The sequence below is a fragment of the Loxodonta africana genome, chromosome 9 (assembly GCF_030014295.1).
Source record: "Loxodonta africana isolate mLoxAfr1 chromosome 9, mLoxAfr1.hap2, whole genome shotgun sequence".
NCBI lineage: Eukaryota > Metazoa > Chordata > Mammalia > Proboscidea > Elephantidae > Loxodonta > Loxodonta africana.
The window spans coordinates 123944374-123969748 of record NC_087350.1 but is presented as its reverse complement, the minus strand read 5'-3'; the positions used below and the strand labels follow the sequence as shown (position 1 = coordinate 123969748).

The 25375-nt window shown below is 50.6% G+C and overlaps 1 protein-coding gene across 1 annotated transcript in view; it reads right to left on the bottom strand.

Moving 5' to 3' along the window:
• Nucleotides 1-25375, bottom strand: part of CACNA1B (calcium voltage-gated channel subunit alpha1 B) — a 308079-nt gene that overhangs the window by 158524 nt on the left and 124180 nt on the right. The window contains exons 12-16 of the mRNA XM_064290825.1: nt 22575-22687; nt 19154-19266; nt 17322-17453; nt 16992-17064; nt 10134-10251 (exon numbers count right to left, since the gene is read on the bottom strand). Of these exons, the coding sequence (XP_064146895.1) occupies nt 10134-10251; nt 16992-17064; nt 17322-17453; nt 19154-19266; nt 22575-22687 (549 nt within the window). The remainder of the gene's footprint in view (nt 1-10133; nt 10252-16991; nt 17065-17321; nt 17454-19153; nt 19267-22574; nt 22688-25375) is intronic.

Sequence of the window (25375 nt, the reverse complement as noted above, 5' to 3'; positions counted from 1 at the left end):
TACATTAGAATCCTGGTTTCCCTCTCTTTAACTGCTGCCCCAAAACTAGAGGAAATTGGTTTAGGCACCATGTTGACATTCAGGATAACCTTTTAGTTTATTAAATTCCTCAGCCACTGTAACCTCCCCACCTCTGGGTGGAGTCTAACCGCCATTTTCAGAACATGCGATGCATGAAGTTACATATAAACCCCATTGCGCCTGCGTAGTATGATTGAGAATGTTGCTGATGTAACTCGTATGAACGTCCTACTTGTAAACTCCTTAAAAGTAACATTTCCCCTCGCCCCTGCTGAGCAGTCTTGGCAGTGGCAACCGTGACTGACTCCTTTTCTTGTGCAATGAAATAAAAGCGCCTTTCTACTCGCCCATCTTGGTCTCTCTTTTATTAGCTGAGACGAGTCATGCCAAGCAGAGCCTGGGGTTTGCACCCGGCAACATTTATGCAAAGCCGGCCAGGAGTCATCTGCTCAGTCCAGAGGTGGATCAGACAACAGACCAGCTCCCATATCTGGTACCACCAGGAGATTTCTCCTGGAGACCTTGGAGCAGCCCTGAAAGCTGATCCACCTTGGACCCAATGGTGACTCTGTGGGAGACATGAAATGTGCCTGGGTTATTTGGTAAGTACCTAGGTAAGGCCTTAGAAGAGTCCCAAGAAGCAGGAGGAATTGATTGAGGCTGTAAAAGGTTCTAGGTATCTGTTATTAGGTTGGTGCACTGAACTAGGTTGTGTGAGTGTGTAAGGCATATGTGTGTGCCCAGGGAACTGGGAATATTCAAGGGACCCCCAACTGCAGCCCCTTAGGATGCATCCTTATGAACTGGAAATATTTTGGACTAATCCTCATGAAAAAGACGAAAATTATTTTCCTTTGCAACACTGCCTGGCCATGGTATAAATCAGCACATGGAGGGGAATGGCTAGAAAATGGGTCTCTAAATTACAATACTATCCTCCAACTTGATCTTTTCTATACTCACAAGGGTAAATGGGATGAAAAACACTATGTGGAAGCCTTTATGATTCTATATTGGGACAAGGGATTGCAGAAGAAATCTAAAGTTCTAGTCCAGAAAGAGGCAGGAGGATCGCAACTACCAGTCCTCGCTCTGATGCTGAGGAAGAATCCTTGTTGCTGTTGCATGCTGGTATCACCGCCCCCTTATGCTTCCATTCCAGGAGAAGGAGCTGCACTGGCAACGATTCCTGTCACTAAACCCTCTCTGTCTCTATATCCACCCCTCCTAAACCCTTCCACTCTGGCATTGGGCTCACCACCAGAATGGTCTTTAGGTGCCCAAATTTGGTGACAAGGGAAAACAAAAGTAAAACAAGGGTGACCAATTCTTGGGATAGCCATAGCACAGCCAAGCCCAGGGGCATGTGCCCCCCTCCAACAAGTCCTGGCAGGAGATGCCGGCATGGTCTTTTTTAACAGGTGATCTTTATAACTGGAAAAACCATTGTCCCAGGTATTGGGAAGACCCTAAGAGAACAGAGGACCCTGCCTGGGATCAGAATACAGCTGAGGGATGGACCCGCCTTGCTTAGCATAGGGAGTGCCTTTTAGAAGGGTTGAAGAAGGGGGTAGCTAAACAAAAAACCTTGGCAAAATATATGGGATCAAATGAGAGCCAAATGAAAATCCCTCTAAGTTTCTGGAAAGAATTTATGAGACTTTTAGACAGTTCACAGACATGGACACTGAGAGTCCCAAAAACATTCACATGGTGAATACAATTTTTATAGGGCAGAGAGCCCCAGATATACAGAGAAAATGCCAAAAACTGTTGGAAGGTGTGGAGTTGGGGATCTCAAGACTTGTCAATCTTGCCTACCAGGTATATTCTAATTGGGACCAGGAACAGGAAAGGAGAAAGATCGCTGGTCAGAAGAGACAGATTGCATTCCTGGCCACTGCCTTGTGGGAAAATGATCCATATCCTGGTGGCCCAAGAAAAGGAGAGCCCATGAGGAGAGAAGGAGGTGAGAGGTCCAGAACCCCATTCAGCTGAGACCAGTGCACCTGGTGCAAAGAGAGAGGACACTGGAAGAAAGAATGTCCTAAACTCCTACCCAAAGGTAAGAAAGAGCCTGGGGCTGCCCAGTGCCCCAATGATGCCAATGAGGGAAGATTTGGATTGAGGAGGACCAGAGGCAAATCCCCTACCTGAGCCTCTGGTTATAATGAAGGTAGGGGAGGCGGGGGCAGGGGGAACCTGTACCATTTCTAGTGGATACTGGAGCAACCCACTCTGTCCTGACCCAGAAAAAAGCCCTGAGGAAACAAACTGCATTGGTCATAGGAGTCTCAGGTAAGAGGGAGAACCCTCCCTTCTTCCAGCCTCTAACCTGCTCCATACAAGTGAAATCATTAACACACTCTTTTCTCTACATGCCTGACTGTCCCATTCCCCTAGCACAAATTTCTTTTGATAAAGGGACCGTGCAAATAGAGGTATCACCAGAGAATGGATGGTAACTACAGATTGCCAGGTCACTCACCAACTATAGCACAGAAGGACACCACCAGGGATCGGTAGCACCAGACATTAAGGAAGCAGTGGTCCCACAGGTATGGGCCAACAAGGTGCCAGGATGTGCCAAAAACATTCCCCCAGTGGCAGTTGATCTCCTACCTGGCATAGCTTCCCCTTCCCCCAAATTCAGCAATACCCTATCTGGGCTGAGGCCGAACAGGCACCGGGAAAAATCATCACCAGTTGCCTGAAACATGGACTGTTCAGACCATGTCAGTCACAGTTCAACAACCCCATCCTCCTGGTGAAGAAGAAAAACGGAGAATGCCAGTTTGTTCAGGATCTGTGAGCCATCAACCAGGTAACAGCCACGTTTTACCCTGTAGTTCCCAACCCGTATACCCTGCTATCAGCCTTGTTGCCCATCTTTTCCAGGCTCACTGTGCTAGACCTGGAGGATACTTTCTTTTGCATCCAAGTGGAGGACAAAAGTCAGGAAATCTTGCCTTCAAGTGCGAGGACCCAGGAACAGGACATAAACAGCAGCTGTGCTGGCAAGTCCTCCCACAGGGCTTTAAAAACAGTCCCTACTCTTTTTGGGTCAGCTTTGGCCCCAAAACTGAGACAACTGACCCTGACGAATGGTGTCCTCCTTCAATACGTAGATGACCTACTCATGGCCAGTTGCATTGAGTACAACTCAGTCCAGAACACCACAGAAGTTTTGAACTTCCTGGGAAATGCAGGGTATTGGGTCTTGGAAGAAAAAGCTCAGGTCAACCAAAAGGAGGTGAATTATCTGGGTTTTAAAATCAGACAGGGACGGCGAGAACTCCTCCCTGCCCCAAAAGATGCTATCTGTAGATTGGCAGCCCCTACCAATTGGAGACAGCTCCAAGGCTTTTTGGGAATGGCTGGTTTTTGCTGTATCTCAATCCTAAATTTCAGACTTATTGCCAAGCTTTTATACCAAGCCTTGGAGGGAAAAGACACAGATGACTTAGAATGGACTGGGATAGAACAACAGGCTTTTGATACCTTTAAAACAAAGTCAATAGAGGCCCTGGCCTTAGGGCTCCCTGATGTGAATAAACCTTTTGACCTGTTTGTACATGAGTCTGCCAGAGTGGTGGCCAGGGTACTTACCCAGACTCTCGGGACTTGGAAGCAGCTGGTGGCATGCTTCTCAAAGCAGTTAGGCCCAGGCACCAGAGGATGGCCGGCGTGCCTTCAGGCAGTAGTGGCAGCAATATTAATCATCAAGGAAGCTGAAAAACTCATCCTTGGCCAACCTTTTGGGCTGAGCCGTGCCTCACTCAGTTCTGACCATCTTAGAGCAGAGAGGGTCACATTGGATCTACCCAGGGCAAATGGCCCAGTACCAAGGGGCACTGTTAGATGACCCAGCCATTACCCTACGAGAAGCTACCAGTCTAAATTCAGCCACCCTACTGCCCACCTTGCCAAAGCAAGACAAGGAACATGATTTCCTAAAGACTTTTGACCTGGTATATGCCAGTCAACCTAACCTCGCTGTCCAGCCACTCCAAAACCCAGACCTTGAACTGTTCACCAACGAAAGCAGTTACATGGAACAAGAAGAAAGAAAAGCTGGATATGAGGTACTTACTTTGGAAGAGAGTCTAGAGGCTAATGAGCTTCCCCTCTTACCTCTGCCCAGAAGGCTGAGCTCACTGACATGCTGCAGGCCCTTAGAATTGCCAAAAGTAAACAAAAAACTATTTATACTGATTCCACGTACATATTTGGGGTATTGCATGCACACAGGGCAATGTGGAAGGAAAGAGGGCTCCTAACAGCAGGAGGTAAGGACATTAAATATTCTCAAGAGATCTTACAACTTTTACAAGCCATTCTCCTAACTCCCAAGTAATGGTATTACAGTGCAGAGGGCATCAGAAAGAAGACACCACAGTGGCCAAGGGCAATTACAGAGCAGATGAAGCAGCAAAGAAAGCTGCAATTCAACAGAAACTATTGTAGTAGCCCTGCTAATTCCCCATTTGGAATTAACACCACCTGACCTCCACCTAGACTATTCCCAACAAGATAAAGATATTGCCAAAACCTGGGGCGGGGGCGGGGGGGGTCACTCTAATCAAGGATGGATGGCTGTACATCCCCCATGGAAAGATTTTCATTCCACCAAAACTCATGCACCCTGTCCTACAGAGAACCCACCAGTCCACCCATTATGGACGCAATGGACTACATGATTGCGTTAAGAGACATCTAATTGGACCAAAGGTCCACACCCCTATTTCGGCAGTGGTAAAGAGCTGCCCCACCTGCACAAAAAAATAGCCCCAAGAACGCTTCTGAAGCCCCCCAGAGGTCCAGCGAACTAGGGAAATGCCTGGAGATGACTGGCAGGTGGATTTCACTGAGATACCTCGAGCTCCTGGGAATTACAAATATCTGCCAGTCTTTATCAACACCTTCACTAATTGGGTTGAAGATTTTCCTTGCAAGACTGAAAAGGCCATCAAGGTTGTGAAGCACCTCTTGAATGAAATCATCCCTTGATTCAGGCTTCCTGTCTCCACTGGCAGTGACAACAGGCCCCATTTTATGGCCTTGGCGGTGCAATCAGTGGCAACCGCCCTGGGCATTAATTAGAACTTACACACAACCTGGAAACCCTAGTCTAGTGGTAAAGTAGAGCGGGCAAACCATACTCTGAACAGACACGTAGCAAAGCTGTGCCAAGAGACCAACTGGTATGGACAAAGGCACTGCCTATGGCCCTCCTGAAAGTTCAGTCTGCCCCTACAGGCAAACTAAAACTTAGTCAATTTGAACTACTATAAACGGGCACCCTTTATTAGAGAACCCCAGTATGACCAATGTAGCTTGCCTTAATAATGACCAACCTCCCTCCCTCCATGAGATTGGAAATGTTCAAGTTACCAAATACTTGCAGTCTCTTTGGATGGCTCTGTCTTCTCTCAACAGATATGCTCACCTGAGAAGCCTGCCTAAGCCAGAGGTGCCCCTTCATCCATTCCAGCCTGGTGACTGGGTCCTTCTCAAGGCATGGAAAGCCAACCCCCTTTACCAGAAGTGGACTGGCCCCTTTGAAGTTCTCTTGGCTACCCCAACAGCTGTCAAACTCAACAGGCTTAAAGCTTGGATCCACCATATTCAAGTAAAGAAAACCGCCACAGGGATGAATTTGTCAGAGCTGTGAGAACTGGACTTGTGAGCCAGTCGAGGACCTTAAGCACTCGTTTTCTCGACACTCTCTTGCATAGGTGGGATCCCCCAAAGACTCTTAACACTCCCAATAACCTTGGTGTTAGTATTCTGTCTCCTACACCTGTATACTTTACTTGAACAGGTCAGATTGCTGTAGGCCTTTCAGTGAGCAGACTCAACCACGAACAGGGTAGTGTGGTTATTCCTAGGAGCCGCCCTCTGTGTAAACGCTGGACGGGATTTCCATGTTCTTCGTAGGTTGTACCAGGCAGTTGTAAACCATACTGCACGGGGTAACGATTGCTGGATTTGTTCATACTCCCCTTCGCATGTAGGGCAAGGGTTACCGATAATCCCTGTGCCTCTCCATCCAATTTACTGGCTTAAAGAAGAGAGGAGGTACAATTAATAAATAAAAATAAAACCCTAGGCAGAGTTCAATACACCACTGTGAGGTCTGACTCTCCAGCAGCTTGATGCATACAGTGACATTCTACCCATAATGCCTCAACAGTGGACACAATGCAACGCTATCTGGATCTATGCTAACCAAACATGGACTAAATTCAAGATCAACATCTTTTTTAAATGGGACAGTTATGTTAGAAAAACTAGGGCACAATGTAACTGATCAAAGCATTGTAAAAGCAGTCTTCCAATTTCCCCCTAAAGCCTACTCATTAAGACACCAAAGATTTTAATGGCTGGATGGGCATTTAACCTATAAAACACGGCCAGCTAGTCATACTGGCAAATATACACCAGGCTGAACATGGGCAGGAGGCATACATTTATTCCCCCTAGAAGAGGTTCTCTATTCCACCAGAAGCACCCGTAGGTTTAAAAGAGAAACAATAGATATTACTAAGAATGCTTGGCAAAAGGCACAGAGGGTGCTACTCCCAATGCTCGGGGTTGGGAAAAATTATGATGACATTCATATCCTGTACCAGTTCATTAAGAATGTATCTCTGTCACTTGAGACAGTAGCCAATACCACCAAAAGCTTGACCCAGACTTTGCAGTCTGAAGTTGACTCCTTTGAAACCATAGTTCTACAAAACCGGGTTGCCTTAGATCTAATGATAGCTTCTGACAGAGGAGTTTGTATACACATCTACGCTAGCTGTTGTTCTTTAGTCAATCCCTCTAGACAGATTGAAAATGACCAAGAAAAGGTGAACTCAGTAGTTAGACAACTACAACAAGATCATGAGACGGCCAAACAATTAATGATGCCTTCGGGTCCTGATTTTAGCTGGCTGACATCATGGTTACTCAATTTAGGATGGTTAAAATCACCGGTTGCTTTTATAGTGTTAATAATGATCATAGGTATATGCTCCTGCTGTTGTGTACAATGCATCCCTACCTGCACGTTCTGGTTAAAAAGGCCAACTGTTCAAGCCTGTATCCTATATTTGCCCCCTCCCTGAGAACATGCCAAACAATTCCAAGCCAGACTTGGTTCAGAATAGACACTGGTCCTCAATGACCAATGTCCAAAAAAGAAAAGGAAGGAATAGGACAGAGGTCCCTAGGCTATGGAAAATTCCACTGCCTCAAGCAGCTTGCTTGGCACACCCCATACTTTGCTTTAGAATCCTGGTTCCTTTGCTTGGCATGCCCTGTAAACTTTACATTAGAACCCTGGTTCTCCTCTTCTAAACTGCTGCCCCCAAACTAGAGGAAATTGGCGAAAACCAGTTTGGGCACCATGTTGACACTCAGGATAACCTTTCAGCTCATTAAATGCCTCATGCATCATAACCTCCCCACCTCTGGGTGGAGTCTAACCGCCATTTTCTGAACATACAATGCATGAAGTTATATGTAAACCCCATTGCGCCTGCATAGTGATTAAGAATGTTGCTGATGTAACTTGTATGAGCTTCCCACTTGTAAAACCCTTAAAAATAACCTTTCCCCTTGCCCTTGCTGAGCAGTCTTGGCAGCAGCAGCCATGACTGTCTACTTGCCTTGTGCAATGAAATAAAGGTGCCTTTCTGCTCTCCCAGCTCAGTCTCTTATTTATTGGCTGAGACGGGTCACACTGAGCAGAACCTGGGGTTTCCACCAGCAACACCACAAGCCTCCAGCCTCTAATCTGGGCATCCCCCAGATGCTCTGTCCACATCCAGACCTCTGGTCACCCATCTTCCCAGTCCCTCCTTCACTCTGCCTCACACTGCCCACCCTCACCCACTGACCACAGGAGCCCTTCCAGGCATGCGGTGGCTATGCGCAGCACCCTGCCATAGCTTCTCCAGTGGCATTCTGGCCACCTCTCTCCATTCTGGCCACTGTAGAAAGCTTTCTGCAGCCCCTGCTTCATCAGCTCCAGGTGGGGCCATATCACCTCCTGGTCCTGTGGGCAAAAGCACCCCAGGTCTGAGGCTGCAGACCCCAGTAGCAGAAGACTTTTCTCCCTTCCTTCTCCAGGGTGAAGTCTTGGCACCGTCTCCCCGAGAGGCTCTCTTTCTGGGGTGAGCACAAGAGGTAGGTTCTCACAATGTGTAAGACATGGAAACTGCTCACCACTACTGAGAGCCTACAATGGACCAGCACCAGTCCCACTGGCCCCTCCTGGGAGTCTCATGAGAAACCCAGGTTCAAGAAATGTCCCAAGTCAAGGGTTCCCTTGGTGCTGTCTCCCACGCCCTTCCTGCCAGACCACACTCCCCAACCACCTCCACTGACATTGCCCGTGCCTGTGTCAGTGTCCTCATTCTGTGGGCGTCCCCATCGCAGCCCTGAGACCCTGGGCCAGATCCCTCTCTGCTGTGGAGGCCATCTCGTACATTGCAGGGTGCTGAGCAGCGTCCCTGGCCTCCATCCACGAGATTCCAGTAGCACCCCCACCCCAGGTTGTAACAACCAAAAGTATCTCCAGATATTGCCACGTGTTCCACAGAATTATTGCCTGTAACCACAGCCCCAGAGACTTGGCCTTTGCCAGCTGAAGCTGTTCTCTGGCTCTGGGCCAGAAGGAAATGCAAGCACAGTCCCTGTGATGACAACAGTGATGATCTGCTGACCCATCTCTGCCTGGGTCCCGGGTGAGCTCCCACCCAAGGACTTACAGGCAAGTCTGCTTAGGCCCAGCACTGTCCACACCCATGGACGCCAACCCCCAGGGGCCTGAGGACAAGGTCTTTGGAACTGAGCAGGAGGGTGCACATACAGAGCACGTGAAGGCCGCTTTCCTGGCCGGAACGAGCAGGCCAAAGTTCAGCTGTAGCAAGGTGGGTACCAATCCCTGGTCCCTGTCCGAGGAACCCTGCAGCCTCCTTCCATCTGACAGCCCCACTCACACCTGTTTCCTCCTGCACCAGCCCCAGCCCAGCCCCCTTCTCCAAAGCAAGTTGGCCCCCTCAGGCCCCTGGGTCTCCCCTCCTGGGACTCACACTCAGCTTCCTGGAAAGGATGCAATCCCCCAAGGGTCCCAGAACCTATGGCTGCTCAGCAGGGGGCATGCCATAGTTATGACATGGGGTGGCACAGGAGGATAATTAATAGGGGGGACCCCACCTAGGCCAGCCTAGAAGAGATTCCTACATGGAGACAGAAGCTGAGAGAAATAGTCCCAAGTGCTGGGGCAGCAGAGACAGGATGGACAGACGGGGAGTGCCCAAGAGGCGACAGCAGAGTGGTGTTGGTCAGGAAGACATAAACTGATCTCTCTTCTGCCACAGGATCCTCTGCCATGTGGTTCTCAAGGTAGGTCCCAGGCCTCAGTGTCCCCGGGTGCTTGTTAATGCTCCTTTTTGGGTCCAGACCGGGGAGTCAGACCTAGGGTGGCCCTAGTCTGTGCTTTAACTGCCCCCAGAGGGCTCCCATGCTTATCTGAGCCCCTGGGACCCTCCAGCCTGGACAGCCCCTTGGCCCAGGACCTTCCTAGCCCTCCTTCCACCTTGCAAAGGCATTAGCCCCACCGTCTCTTCCTTCTTGACTCCCCTGGATCTGGCTCTTCTCACCATGGCTTACCGACTTCCTCAGAAGCCCCACACAGCCGCATTGGTCTCCCTCCTACAGAAAACCTTTCTATTTCCCTGCAGGTGCTACAGTATCAGCAGGGATGGTTTTAAAAGCCCAGGGCTAAAAAGTAATTAATTACTCAATTAAGTTAAGAATAGCCTCACTGCCCCTGCATGTTCCCAGGGCTGTGGCCCACAGCGCCTGACCCAAGCTTCCTGTGGCCTCCATCTGCCCTGAGACTACATTCACCACTCGGAGTAATTGCGCAGCTTCCACGACTTGCACTGTGTAAGAACCTGAATCTCGTGCCTAGCACCCACTATCCTAAAGTGCTCTTCACACCCAGCACTGTGTGCTTCATCCTGGAGGGGCCAAGGGCAGCCACAGGGAAGATGAGGGAGGCCATCCAGGCTGAGCACCCGCTACCCCAACCCCAGCCCACGGAAGGATACAATTTCCAAACAACGTCAGGACAATGAAGTAAAAAGATGAGAACATGCCTTTGCTGACTCCACCTTGTGATTCGATGCCGTGATACATCACTGCATTCCAGTCCTCTCCGGTCAGGATCTGTGGAGATAACACCACAGCGTATGCCTGTCTCACCGTATCCACCCACGCACAAGCACACAGACACGTGCACATACACATACATGAAACATGACACATATATGTGCGTGCATGGGTGCACACATGTGGATACATGTGCACACATACACAGTTTTCAGAGGATGGTGCTTCTGGAGCTTAAGGTAGCCCAGGGTCCTCCAGAAAGACCTCCAGGAGACAGCTGCTGAGCTGGGTCAGGCCTGAAAAGATGAAGAAGTGCTAGATTCTCAGCCAGGATTGGAAACGGCACTCCAAGCAGGGAGAGGAGGTGGGAAAAGACAAGGAGGAAAAACACAGCAGTGAGGTCAGGCACCAAGAAGCTAAAGCAGGCTGGAGAGACAGAAGCTCATGGACCTCCAGAGCCGCCTAACATCTGCTTACAGCTGGGGCCCAGAGAGGGGCCTGGGCTGCTGAGGCCACATTCCATAAGCAGGGCCTTTGACTTCTGGTAAGCCCTGGCTGTGAGGGCAGCAAAACGCTGCTTTTATGTCTTTATTTTTGAAAAAGTACAAAAGGATAAAATAACAAAACACTCATGTGTGCACCACACATAATGGAAACTATTACCATTTTGTCATGTTTTTTAAGAAATGAAATGCTGAGGATAAAGCTGGAGTCCTCTGTGCTGGAGTTCCTGGTCCCACCACCCACGATTTCTCCCTGCAGGCACCCTCCACCCTGGAGCTGGTGAGGATCCGGGTCTTACAGGTCTATACCACACCACACACATATACACCTACAAACAAAACAAAAACCCACTGCCGTCGAGTAGATTCTGACTCATAGCAACCCTATAGTCCAGAATAGAAATATCTTCTAGTCCATGATGAAGAAGCCCTGATGGTGCAGCGGATAAGTGCTAAGCTGCTAACTGAAATGTCGGTGGTTGGAAGCCATCAGCTGTTCCTCAGGAGAAAGATGTGGCAGTCTGCTTCTGTAAAAGATTGTTGTTGTTGTTGTTGTCATTAGGTGCTGTCGAGTCGATTCTGACTCATAGCGACCCTATGTACCACAGAACAAAACACTGCTTGGTCCCACACCATCCCCAGAGCCCCGCTATGCCTGAGCCCATTGTTGCAGCCACTGTGTCAGCCCCTCTCATTGAGGGTCTTCCTCTTTGTCACTGACCCTCCTCCCTACCAAGCACAATGTCTTTCTCCAGGGACTGATCCCTCCTGACAACATGTCGTAAGTATGTGAGACACAGGCTCGAGTTTCTGGAAGTTCTCTGTTGATGCTGCAGGTACTTTTGAATGATCTTCAGCAAAATCTTACTTGTGTGTGATATTAATGTTATTGCTTGATAATTTCTGCATTCAGTTGGATCATTTCTCCTGCTGTTTAGCTATTTGTTTTCTGTACGTCTTACACGCTTTTGGTTCCTCAATTCCACTATCACTATCTTTCAGTGTGTGCATTTAGTTGATTTTTTGAAGTGTACCATTTTTATTCTCTTCTTTCCTTTTCTGTATATTTTTAAAGTTTTTTTCCTAGTGGTTACTTGTGAATTAAGATTAGCATTTTAAACGAATGTTAACATCTAGTTGAATAGCTGTACTTCAGTTTGAACAGTATACAAACACTCCTACAAATCCCCATCCCTTTATGTTGCTGTTATAGATGACCTCTCTAGACACTGTACACCCATTAACATGCATTTATAATTATTGTTTTCTGTATTTGTCCTTTAAATCGTTCAGGAAAAAATGAAATTACAGACCCAAACTGTCCTTTATATTTACCTATGTAGTTAACTTTACCAGTGTTCTTTATATCTTCATATAGCTTCAAGTTACTTTGTAGTATCCTTTCTTTTCAGCCTGAAAGACTCCTCTTACCATGATTTGTAGGGAAAATCTAGTAGTAACAAACTCAGATTTTGATTATTTGGGAATGTCTTGATTGCTTCTTCATTCTTGAAGGATTAAAAAAAAAAAATCCCATTGCTATCAAGTCAATTCCGACTCATAGCGACCCTATAGGACAGAGTAGAACTGGCCCATAAGGTTTCCAAGGAGCAGCTGGTGGATTCAAACAGCCGACCTTTTGGTTAGCTGCCTCGCTCTTAACCACTGAGTAAAGAGTTCTTGCTTAACAGTTTTCTCAGCACTGTTTGTTGAAAAGACTGTCCTTTCCCCACTAAATACTCTTGGCAGCCCTGCTGAATATCAATTGACCATATATGTGAAGGTTTATTTCTGAACTTTCTGTTTTATTTCGTTGTACTCTATGTCTATCCTTATGTCAGTACCACACAATGTTTATTACTGCAGCTTTGTACTAAGTTTTGCGATCAGAAGTGTGAATCCTCCAAGTTTGTTCCTCTTTTTCAAGACTGCTTTGGCTTTTCTGGATCCATTGAAATTCTTTATGAATTGTATGATGAGTTTTTCTATTTCTGTGAAAAGCACCATTGGAATTTTGGTAGGCATTGCTTCAAATCTGTTTATCACTTTGAGTAATATTGTCATCTTAACAATATTAAGTCTTCCGATCCAAGAACACGGGATGTCTTTCCATTTGTTTATATCTTCTTTAATTTCTTTCAGCAATGTTTTGTCATTTTCAGTGTACAAGTCTTTCACCTCTTTGGTTAAATTTATTCCTAAGTATTTTATTCTTTTTGATGCTACTGTAAATGGAATCATTTTTGTAATTTCCTTTTCGGCTTGATATTACTAGTGTACAGAAATACAACTGATTTTTGTGTGTTGACTTTGTATCCTGCAACTTTGCTAAATTCATTTATTAGCTTTAATAGTTTTTTGTTTGTTTGTTTTGGGATCTCCTCTATATAAGACCATCATATATATTTATTTTTAAGTCTTTTGCATTTGTTCCACTATTTCTTTTTCTTTAGGAGTACTTTCACTTTCCAACTGTAGATTCTGTTGGCCATCTTCTGTGATGTCAGTTATTTTCATGTTTTAGTTTGCAGTTGTTTTTTCCCCATCACACACCCCCCAGGCCCCTACCCCATTCAAAAGCAGGGAGCTCCCATCCTGGGGTCTCACAGTTCTGTTCCTGAGCTGTCTTGTGGGACTCATAGGCCTAGCCCTGAGCCAGCTGTTGGCCCTGGTCCTACCCTTGCACCCTTCTAGGCCTCCTCCAGCCATAATCAGTCCTCAACTTTCCTCAGCCTCGTTAGAAGGACCAAGGCCCCTTTCTCAGTCCTCAGAGCCAGCCAAGCCACACATCCAGGCCCTGCCTCTTCCCAGATCTACATCCTGGAAGGCAAGGTCTCTGTTATCTCTTGCCACTGTATGTTTCTGTTCCATTTCCAGTCCATAAAATTGTCTCAGATTGGCTAGGTCCATTCGATTTTTAAATATATTTATTACCTTACTGCTGTGTTTATAGCAGAGTGGATTTAAATTTGGAGGAACACCTTGTTTAGAAAAGCCCATCTTTTTCTTATATCTTAAACTACTTCTTCCTCATTCGTTCCCACACCACTCCCTACAGACATGCTCAACACAACAAAGCAGAGCTCTGATCATGACTCATGTCCCTTCCCTGCTTTTGAAGCCCCTCTGGCAGCTCCTCATTCCCCCTTGAAAGAGAGCCTCAGCCTTGCCCCTGCCAGCTCTCTAGCACCTTCTATCCCACACCCTACATTCTTACCACCCCAGACTTCATCCAACATTCTCACTGCTTCACCTAGAACACTCTGCCCTAAGTTTTCTTCCCTGACCTTCCAGATTCTGCTGGATAATCCTGGTCCCATGATCCCATAGGAAGAAGTAATTTCCTCGCATCAGCTCCTGCCCCTTCACCACCAACCTGGTGACACTCTCAGGAGAGATTATGTGGCCACCTTCTGCCAGAGGTCCCAGCTTGGAGACCATTCTTCTCCTTGTCCCCAGAGATGACATAGATCCTGTCACCCACTAAGTGCTCAAATGTTTGGGAGGCCAAATTTTGGAAGTCACTGGCCTGTAAGTGAGCCAAAACTTTAGGAGTATCAATCAGAGAAGTGAGAACAGCACTGAGTTGACAAGCATCTCTGCATTTAGGGAATCAGAGGAGGGGAGAAACCACAGAGCAACTCAAAGGAGAGATGAGGGGTGGAGGGCAATGAGGGCAGTACAGGCCTTGGCAGGTGAGGAAAGAAACACCTTTGGGAGAAGGGCTTACCCTGTGGGATTGTCACTGATGGTGACAAGCTGCTGGGCTCCATCCAGAGATAGGGAGTGAGAGGGAGTGAAGGCATTGCTGTGAGTACCCCAGTCAAGGAACCCAGAGGAAGAAAAGAGGGAGAGGGGTAGTAGTCTGAGTGGGTCTTTGGGTGAAAATCATTAGGACTGACTGCTCCTTTAGCCAATCTGGTTTTGCAGTACAGTGAATTGCTTTAATATGGCCTTTCTAGCTATGGCCTTGTGAATCCCACAAAATGATTGAGTGAAACTGCAAATAAGGTGCTTGTGGTCCACCAAGGGGATTGGACATCCTGCTAATAATGCAAGTAAGATACACAGAACCCTTGGGGTGGGACTATTTAAATCAGGTGCATGGAACCCTTGGAGGGGATTAGTCAGTTTTGCCATCCTGCTAGGCTTAAAGAGAGCCAATCCTTAGAGGCTGAGGGGGACTTCACTACCATCAAGAAGAAGGGCCAGGAGTGGAGCACATCCTTCGGACTCGGGGTCCCTGTACTGAGAACCTCCTAGACCCAGGAGACAGAGAGAGCTGTAACACTGAAGACAGCACAAGATGGCAGAGACACAGGATTGGCAGATGGATGCAGTGGGCTTGCCAACCCACAGAGCAAGAGAGTTAAGCATCTTCAGGCAGGAGGCTTCCTGGCAGAGTGGGGTGCCTCCAGGCACTTATTGGTGGAGCCAATAAGCTTTCTAATACTTGCACAAGCAGGGCAGATGCCAGGGCCAAGAGAAGACTGTCCTGAAGGGGCCAAGAGGAGTCTGTTCTCAGGGAGCCTAGAGGAGCCTGTCCTCAGGGGGCCAAGAGAGATGCATGCCTGCAGGCACGGCCAGGAAGAAGCTGTCCTGATTGAAGAACTGTATCCTAAGCTATTTCTGTTACTTACAAGTTGATCCTGAATCATAACCTGCTACTTCTTTAATAAACTCCATGTCATGGATTGAATTATGTGTGTATCAATTTGGCCAGGCCATGATTCCCAGTGTTGTGTGATTTTCCTTTATGTTGTAAATCCTGGCTCTATGATGTTAATGAGTGAGGACGGGCAGCAGTTGTGTTAGTGAGTCAGGACTCAGTCTGCAAGATTGGATTGTGTCTTGAGGCAATCTCTTGAGATATAAAAGAAAGAAGTGAGCAGAGAGACATGGGGGACCTCATATCACCAAGAAAGCAGTGTTGGGAGCAGAGCATGTCCTTTGGACCCAGGGTTCCTGCACAGAGAGGCTCCTAGACCAAGGGAAGATCGATGGCACGGACCTTCCTCTAGACTCAACAGAGAGAGGAAGACTTCCCCTGAAACTGACACCCTGAATTTGGACTTTCAGCCTACCTTAACTGTGAGAAAATAAACTTCTCTTAAAAGCCATCCACTTGTGATATTTCTGTTTTAGCAACACCAGATGACTAAGACACCCAATAACTGTGAGTATGGTCTTGAGTTCTGTGTGGCCATTGCCACAAATTATCAAACCCGCCAAAGAAGTAGGGGGTGCTTTGGGAGGGATGCTGGTGTCACAATTGGTAGAAACATTGGAGAGAGGAGGTACATCTGACCTCCACCTCACAGGAATCAGCTTTGGGCTGATGTTGATCTTGATTCTTCTTCTTCTCCCTCTTGAAGTTAGAAGAGGAGGTCTGCCATATCGTTTTTACAGGTTTGAACTGTCTGCTGGAAGGGCCCCTCCCTTTGAGAGAGTGGGCACCAAAGGATCACTTGCCTCATACACAGGGATAGCCCCTACTTGGGCCAGGAGTCAGGTCAGCAGGCTCAGGGGCAGGGGTCAAGCCGAGCCAGCGTCTACAGCACATGCAGCCCAGAGGCCTCCCTAAGAGTCACAGAGGGCAAGACAGGGCCTGCCCCACCCATAGGGTCTCAGACACAGCACCCACACAGGTTTTGTGGGGTGAGAATGCATGCAGAGTGAGGTTATCACATTGGGTGGGCTGGTCCTGGGCAGCACTGGTAGGGCAATAACCCCATGAGGGGAAAGCTCCCACGAAGAGATCCCTCAAAAGGGAATCCTCTAAGAGGTCAGGGACCGCCTGAGCCAACAACGTCCTTCCCACAGCTTTGGCTTTCCCAGGAGCAGTGGCTGGTCATGTTCCCTGGTACAGAAGAGAGCTCAGAGTGCCAGATGTGCTGAAAGGAGAAGTTTACGGAGTGCTGGGTTTTGGTTCTTAGAGAGAAAACAAGACAGACATGACTCCAGGTCAAGGGCCAAGAAGGTAAGTGAGTGGCTTGGAGCCCAGTGGCTGCCGGGCAGTGCCCTAGAAGCTAAATACACCCCTTAGGCCAGCACTACAGATGTGTGTTTCCCTCTCAACCCTGGCTGGGGCCCATAATGGTAGCCCACGCCCTGTAGACCTGCCTGTCTGACTCCCCGCTTGTTCTGTTTTGTGGAGAGCTCTGTCTGTAATGCCGGCTGTCAGGACTGTGCAAGGAGCCAAGGAGGGGGCTACAGGGAAGACTGCTTTCCCAGGCCTGATGGAGACTAGCTCTAAGCAAGCTTGGAGGGTGTGGCAGCAAGGCAGCACCCTACCTGGAAGACGGTGAGGATGGCGGCAGGGAAGGTGTCAAAGTTGGTCGTGGGAGTCTCATCCTGGAAGTTGAACCTAAGGAAACAGGGGGTATCAGGAAGAATCAGCACCACAGGAGCAAGGAGGTACAGCCCCTCGGCACCCACAGTCACAAGCTGTGAAGGGACTTCTTAATCAGTGTCACCAGACTGGGGAGGAGAGCACTCCTCAGAGCTCCTCCCAGCCTCTTCAGGGAGGAAGGGAGCAGAGGAGGCCTGAGCAGCACAGTTGACTCTGTGCTCTGCCTCCCCATGGGGCCCAGCATCGCACCCTCCCATCTGGGCTTCACTTACTGTCCCCCAAACAGTTGCATCCCAAGCAGAGCAAAGACCACGATGAACAGGAAGAGCAGGAAGAGAAGGCTGATGATGGACTTCATGGAGTTGAGCAGAGACACCACCAGGTTCCGTAAGGAGTTCCAGTACCTGTAGGGCGGCAGGGTCTGGTCCCAGCCCTGGGCTGCACCCAGCCCCTGGCACACATGTCTGCGGGCCTGAGCCTCTCTCTGTGACTGGAGCTCTTCCCCAGAATCTGACCCACAGTCTGGAAGTAGTTCCCTGGGGCCCATCAAGAGGGCAGGCTCTGGGCAGTGTGAACTCCTTGTCTTCCTCTAAACCTGTCTTCCTCCTCCTCATCACCCTCCTCAGCAGAATGACACCCCATCCATCAGGTGCCACACCCAAACCTTGATTTCCCTCACCCGCCTCAATACCCAATGGCCACCAAGTCCTGCAGGTCAGAGCTTGCAGAGCAGGACTGTTTGCTATCAGCCCACACCAGAACAAGAAGCAGCAGCCACTTCCTTAGTGAGGAGTCCCACCAAGGGGTCCCACCGTGAAAATCATCAGCTGCGTCAGGCCAGTGTGAAGAGTGAGCCCATTTCCCCAAGGCCTGAGCCATACTTGTGGGAGTCCCTGGCCCCTTTCCCTCTCTGCCTCTCTCTACAATGCTTCTGTAGGGAATACTTGCATCCATCTCCCACCTCCAGCAGAGCCTGGCATGAGGTGCTTGTCAGAATTGACCAGCGGTGGCTGGCAACTAGCCTCACCCAACTGTGATCTCGTCCCTGGAAGGGCTTCAGGAGTCCCAGATACATGCTCCCCTGGGGGGACGCAGAATCCTGTCCCCAGCCCCAGCCATCCTCTATCTCCACACACCCCAGCATCTTCCACTCCCCCATGCCCCAGCTATCCTTTGCCTCTCACCCCTGGTCATCCACCCCCTCTAGCCATCTGCCCCTCCAAGCCCCAGCATCTTCTGCCCCTCCATATCTCAGCTATCCACCACCCCCAGCCATCCTCTGCCCCATCACACCCCTGAATCTTCCACTGGCCAACCATACACCCATAACTCTGGTTTCTTCTCTTCTAACTGGTCCCCTCACAAACTTCAAGCCCCACATGCAGTTGACCAATGAGGACTGTGATAACCCTCCTCAGAGGTCAGAGGACAGGAGGGCCCACAGAACTCCTAGAGCCCTGCAGGCCTCTCCATCACCCCAGCTACCCTGGCCTCTAGCTGGACAGAGCCTACACTATGGGGACCTCCCCAGCACACAGGGTTGGGGGACCCATCACAGCAGGTGTGGGAGTGCAAGGGGACAGGTCTGTGGGGATGGGAAAGGGTGGACACCAGGCAGATTTGGGGGAGAGGACAGGGCTGGGGGTCCTGCGCCTGGCAGGCTATCTCGAGACCACCCTCCTCTTTCCAGAGTGGGCAGATCTGTGGGCAGGAGGATGAAAAAACTCTCATCTGACAACCTCTATTTTCTCTATTGATTATGAAGCAAAGCCATCCTTTGAAAGTTAGGAAGGGAGACAGGTGGATTTAAGAGAAAACCGTAGAGAACAGTGGGAAGCAGCCAACCAGAGGACTAGACAGGCCTTGGTGCAGAGGCCTGTTGGGAAAAACCCAGGACAGAGGTGCCAATGGGCAGAGGGATGCTGGCTGGGGGACGCTCCTAGCACACTGCTCTTTTGCCATCTTTTTATACCTAAGCTGACTATAAGCCAGAAAAATGGATTCTAGGCAGTGCCACGAAAGACCAACGCCATGAATCCCTAAAAAGGAGCCATGTCGGAGCTGCCCCATACAGCCCAACCCACTGAGCCTTTGCACCACATACTTGGTGACCTTGAAGATTCTCAGTAGCCGGAGTGCCCGCAGTACACTGATCCCAAAGGAGGTTCCTGGCTTGATGGCCGCCCAGATCACTTCAAAAATGCTCCCCACAATGACCTGCAATGGAGGTGTCATCAGCCTTGGGGTGCGTGCACGTGTGTACCCGCATAATGAGCCTGGGGCCGAGCATGCTCTGCCTCTGGGCAGGCTACCTCTCTCTGTAAGCTCCACCCTGGCCCCCACCTGTAGCACAAGGCACACACCTCACACTGTGTTGTTCCAGTAATCTTTGGGACAGGCTACAGACTTCCACGAGTCCTGAGCCAGAAGGACACAGGGACACAGGATGGGGGCACAGGACTAGGCCTGCTGATTTCCTGTCAGATCCCAGAGCCACCTGATCTAATGCCTCCTAGGGACTTTGTCACACAGCCCAGTGGCCCACAGCATCTTTTTACACACTTTTAGAGAGAAGTCAGACATCCTTTCATAGGTTAGAGAAACTGGCCTCTTTGTAACTCACCTAGGCTGCACCCACTCTGACACAGTCAGTCTCATGCATTGTGTCTTGAGTCTCTCCTCCTGACAACCTGGAGCCAGAACATGGTCACCATCTGTTTCACCGATGGAGTCTCCACCGGGGTGCTGAGAGGTCAGCTGGACACCCGAAACTCTTAGTGAAAGCTGTGAGAGAGGGACGCTCTCCTCCTGCCACTCCATCCTGGTCAGGCTCTGAGTGAGGACTCAGAAAGGGCTGACCAATGGGGCCAGAGCATAGCAGACCTTCACCAGCTGCCCACTGGGCAGGACATCCGAGGGGGCCCAGGTTGACCCTCCTGTTGGCCACCTGCACCTCACTGGGGCACAGCCTGCTCATGGTCATAATGAGCTCCGGGTCCTCTCCATGTGTATGGCTGATCCCAATTTCCAGACACACACTTCTGTGATTGGCGTGGAGGACTCATTAAGGCCTGTTTTACTGCACTTGGCTCACATATTGTCCCAGGTTTTGGTCCTTTTCACTAATCTCGTATCAACAGCAAATCTGATCAGCCTAACATCAATGTTCTCATCCAAGTCACTGGAAAAATGTTGAGTGTGCCAGGACTGAGTCCTGTGGTCCATCACTAGAGACTGCCCCACTGGTTAACACTGATCCATTAACCAGCATATGTGGCCATGGTGTTGGGCCCACGTGCAGTCATCTGTCCGCATTCCTCCACCTTGGTCTCAAATGTCTTGTGACAGCCAGATGCACCATTCTACAGCATCTGGGACAACACTATCAATAACAAAAAGGTCAGCTTGCCAGAACCTGTTCTGAGCAGCAGCACTGGCTCCTGGTCATCACCACCGACTTTCCTCCGCACTCATAGATCATCTAGCTGTATGGCCTGGTTGAAGCCTGCAGTTCTCCAAATCTATTCTTTTCATTGTACGCCTTCCAGCAGCTCTCCTGCTTTCCATTCATCCTTAAACTCTGTCCCCACTGATGCATGTGGCAGGCAGCCTCTGAGATGCCCTCCGATGATTCCCACCTCCTGGTCTTCACCTCTTGTACTATCCTGTCCTCTTGAGGGTAAGTTGGACTAATCACTTACGTCTAACAACTACAGTATGGCAAAAGTGATGGGATGTCAATTCCAAGACTAGGTTACAAAAAGACAGTGGTTTCCATCTTGGGTGCTTCCTCTCACTCTCTCTCAGATCGCCAGCTGTCACATTGTGAGGACACTCAGGCAGACTAGGAGAGGCTCAGGTGACCAGAAGCTGAGGCTTGCCAACAGCCACATGAGTGAACGTGAAGGAAATTCTCCAGGCCCAATCCAGACTTGAAAGGAATGCACCCGGCACCCACTCAACTATAACCTCATGGGAGGCCTCAGGCCAGAGGTACCGGTAAGCCACAATCGGATTCTGGCCCACAGAAACTGTGAGGTCGTCAACAGTTATAGTGTCAAGCTGCTGAGTTTTGGAATAATTTGTTATACAGCAACAGATAACTAACACCGTTTAGTAGCCTTGTGTGCAAATTATCCCCATGTCCTAGGATATAGTTAGTTCAGACCAGAAGATGAAGATACATTTGACAGCTCCTCAACTCTCAGGGTTCTCTCTGCCTACATGCCGAGAAGGCAAACAATAAAAAGAGCTGATGTCTCCCCAGCCACCTACCAAAATCACAGGGGCTACAGCTCAGAGAGCGCCCTGTGCAGCTCCGCTTTCCTCCTCAGACACCAGGCAGCCATGTGTGGTGGGAACCACCGGCCCAGGGTCAGAACTCCTGGATGCCACCCTGACTCCACTGCCTGTTCACTGGGCAGTGTTCAGCACATGCCATAACCTGTCCAGGTTCCTCAACAATGAGGTGAAAGTTGTTGTGAGGACTTAACAAAATCACAGGCACAAATGCTCTGTCGACTGCAGAAGTGCAGTGCTGATGAGAGGAAGACTCAAAGTCAGAGCTAAACTGAATCTTCAAGTTAAAGTTGTACTTCTACCTCGGCCCAGGATCCCCTCCCCAGCTGCCAAGAGCTCTGCAGGTGGAAGTTCTTCCTCTGGGGTGCTGCACGTCCACTCCTTACGCAGAGTCTCCAGCAGCCAGAGCTCAGCCTCAGGGCAGGTGCCCACAGTGACGCGTCCGAGGCTCTGGACTTGGCGCCAGGGCGAACTATTCATTCTGCTGTGTTGGACAGAGCGACCTTCACGCTGCCCTTCCCTGAGCCCCAGTGGGCCTCAAAAGTGTCCTGCCATCAAGGCTCCCCTGACTCACAGAGGCTGGTGAAGGGCCCTAGGCCACCCCACCCGCACACAGGATGACAGACTGGTCCTCATGCCATCACAGCCTGTCCGTCTTCCCAGGAGAAGCCCTGCTGTATGTGTCCAGGCCGGATCCTCAGGATGATGGGGGTTGGGACCACAGCCCTCTGAAGCTGTCCAGGGGTTCTCAAGGCCCCAGGCACAGAGAGGCTACAGAGCCTTCGCCATGGGCCAGCATCACAGGACTGGACAGGGTCGGGCAGGAGAAGTGAGGAAGGCAAGCAAAGCTATAGGAATAAGTCAGGACATTTCTTTTGGTCACAGAAGGACTCAGGGAGGTGGTGACCAGAGGAGGCAGGAAAATCACAGACTGCTGAACTCAAGAAAAGGACCCACGGGGTAGAAGCCCCACCACTAGCAGGGGTGAGGAGAGAAGATGCCCAATCATGGGAGCAAACCTGATCTTGAGATTATAGGCTGTGGGGCCATGGTGGGCAGGGCCTGGCCAGCGGCCTTCCCTCTGATGACAGTGGCCCTCTAGGACCCCTCTAGGTGGCCCCCTGACCCATACAGGCCACGGTCCCCTCTGTCACCTGGGGCCTTGGTCCACAGCCCCCTGCTGACCCAGGTAAGGCATATGGACTCTCGGGAAGCATCTCACTCACCCCAAAGTCAAAGCAGTTGAAGGAGGACCGGAAGTAGCTTCTGGGCCCCAGGCCATACATCTTCAGGGACATCTCTGTGAGGAAGAGACCCAGGAAAACAAACTCTGCAAAATCTAGGAGAATCCAGAGAAGAGGAGGGTTAGCACATGCCTCCTCCTGCCCTGGCTGCAGCAGGACAGGCAGTATGCTAGACACCAGGCCCTCCGGGTCTGGCCTGTGGCCCCACTTTTTGAAATCCAGTGCTCCAGAGAGAAGTCATGGGTCAGAGGAGTACACAGAGGTATCTGTCCAGCCCCAAATGTGACGAGTGCCCAGGGCAGTGGGACGAAACAAGCAGGCTCAGCAGGATGCAAGCTCCCTGGGTCCAGAGCCAGAGAGCATGGATCACAGAGGGAGGAGGGCTGGGAGACAGTATCAGGCAGAGGCCCATCATCCCATGGAGGAGGCAGGAGGTGGTCTCTGCCTGGTTCTTAGTCCTTGCCCACCCTCTGACCTTGGGCCAGGCCCCTTCAGCCACTCTTCCCAGTGGGGTTGGCCTAACCGCCCTTCTCAGACTCTCACAGCACCCTGTCTGATGTGAGCTTTGCTCACATGTCACCCACTCAGTGGAGGCTCCTCTACCTCTCTAGCATCCTGGCCCACCCAGGAGGCTCCCAGGAGGCACTGACCTTGCTCAGGGCCCCAGGTTGCCGCTCCCTCCCTCAGTTCTTCATGCCACTTTACCTTCCTGCAAGCCGGGCCGCCCTGGGAATTTGGGGCACACACCCTTCAATCCAGCCTGAGCAAAAGGAGGATCCACAGGAATGAGCCATCAGCATAACAGCTATAGAGGCCACCAGGCACTGCCAAACCAAATACCCCAGACTCCAGAATGAGGTGGTGGTCTTTGATCCTCTCTCCCAAGTATCAAGCTGGAAGCAGCATATGATTTCAGCAGGGCCTTAGAGAGTAGCTCAGGCACAGGGCAGCACAGAGCAAGCCATCCTGGGCTTGGGTATACGGGCCTATCGGGGCAGTGGGCCTTGAGCAGAAGCAGTTCCTGAGAAAGGATGTGAGAGGACAAGGGGGCCACATACCTCACCTGCCCCTGCGTACCCTAAAACCTGGCTTCTGTCTCCAGCTCTCCACCAAGATCTGCACTTCCCAGGGCCAGGCGGCCTTGCCACGTCTCTCCTGCCACTGACTCTGTGGCCCACCAGACACCTTGCCTTTTGGAGAGACACATGGCAGCCCGTGCAGCCTGAGAGGATCTCAGGCAGGGGACCCTTTTCTACAGACTGAGCAACTCACACCCACAGCAAGCCTGGCCACAAAACCAGCCAGAAACTCCCCAGGGTCCCAAGCCAGGTAGGGGTGAGTTAAGAGAAGACAAAGCCCCTTGCAGGAGAAGCTGAGGGCAAGGGCAGAGGCAGCAACCACTCAGGGCAGAAGGACCTGCCTGGATGGACAGAAGGCTGGGTCCGGCTGGTGCTGACTCACACCTCCTCTACCTCGGGGGCCCCCAGCAAACACAGGGGACAAACACATGACCTGGAAAGACCCTGGCCTCTTGGCTACCAGGCTGCAGAGCTCCTTCCACACAAGGTCACAAAGCCCCAGCCTTTGCACCTCAGCGGCCCACAGAGAAGCTCGGTTCCAGTGGGAGAAGCCACAGTAATGGGAACTCCTACCACCCACATGCCAGACCCTGGAGGTGAGGTTGCTCAGGAGACCAAGCTAGAGCACTTTGCAGTGAACAAGTACAGGAATTTCCAAAGGTGAAACTCTCAGAAAGGGAAACAGCTCGACACAGTCCCTGGCATCCTGCTTACCCTTCCGCTCTTGTAGAAGGCAATGCCCTGGCTGTGCTGCTTGGCCCCCTACCCCTGAGCCTTGAGAGGGCCTCTCTGTCATTCTTTCACCTCACAGGCCCAGTGCTGCCGTGAGCCAGCAGGAGGACAGCTGGCCCATCCCTCCAGGAGCTCTCAGACTGCGGGGCGGGGGGGGTTGGGGGGGAGGAGTGGCAGGGCGGGGAGAGAAGACCATGAAGACAGCATCCCATTTACCAGGTGAACAAAGCACTGGGGACAGAGACAAGGGTGGTCCTTCTGTCTCGTGGCACATGAAAGGCTCACAGGCCAGATAGGATGATGGGGGTCTAGAAGGGGAGCAAAAGGACAGGCAAGGGAAGGCGTGGCAGAAAACACATCATGTCCGTACCTCTCATCCCTCTCTGGCCAGAACTCAGGCCCTGGGTCTGGCCACACGTTGGGTCCTCAGATGCACAGGCAGTCCGAACTTTGGCCTGCTGACCTCAGGAGCTTTAAGGACATGTGTCCTGGCCAGCAGCAGAGCCACCTATCTCAGATCCAGCCCACATCCACTGGAGGAGGCCTCCTCTCCAGCCATTTCCCCACAAGAGGGGGATGGAAAGCAGACAGAACAGCTGGGGCAGAGCCCAGCCCAGGATACCTGTGGCTGGCCCAACTTCTTGGCACCTCAAGCCCTGCACACCAAACACATACTCACAAGCAGGCAGAGCAGGTGGCCTACCTGCCCACCTGCAGTGCCACCCCTGGGGACAGAGGGACCATGAGACTGACCAGGCCCAGTTAGGGTGGTGCAGTGAGGGGAGCCTTGGCTGCCCTCTGCCCCTCCACCCAATCCCCATGAGCAGGGAGACCTCAGCTCAAGGACTCAAGGGAGACAGCAAGCTCATCCAAGCAAAGTCCCAAGACACCACCCATGGCCCTGGGACAGTGAATAAGGGCCCCCAAACCATCCTCTCCTGAGCACCCTTTTCTGCAATACGAGAAACAGAT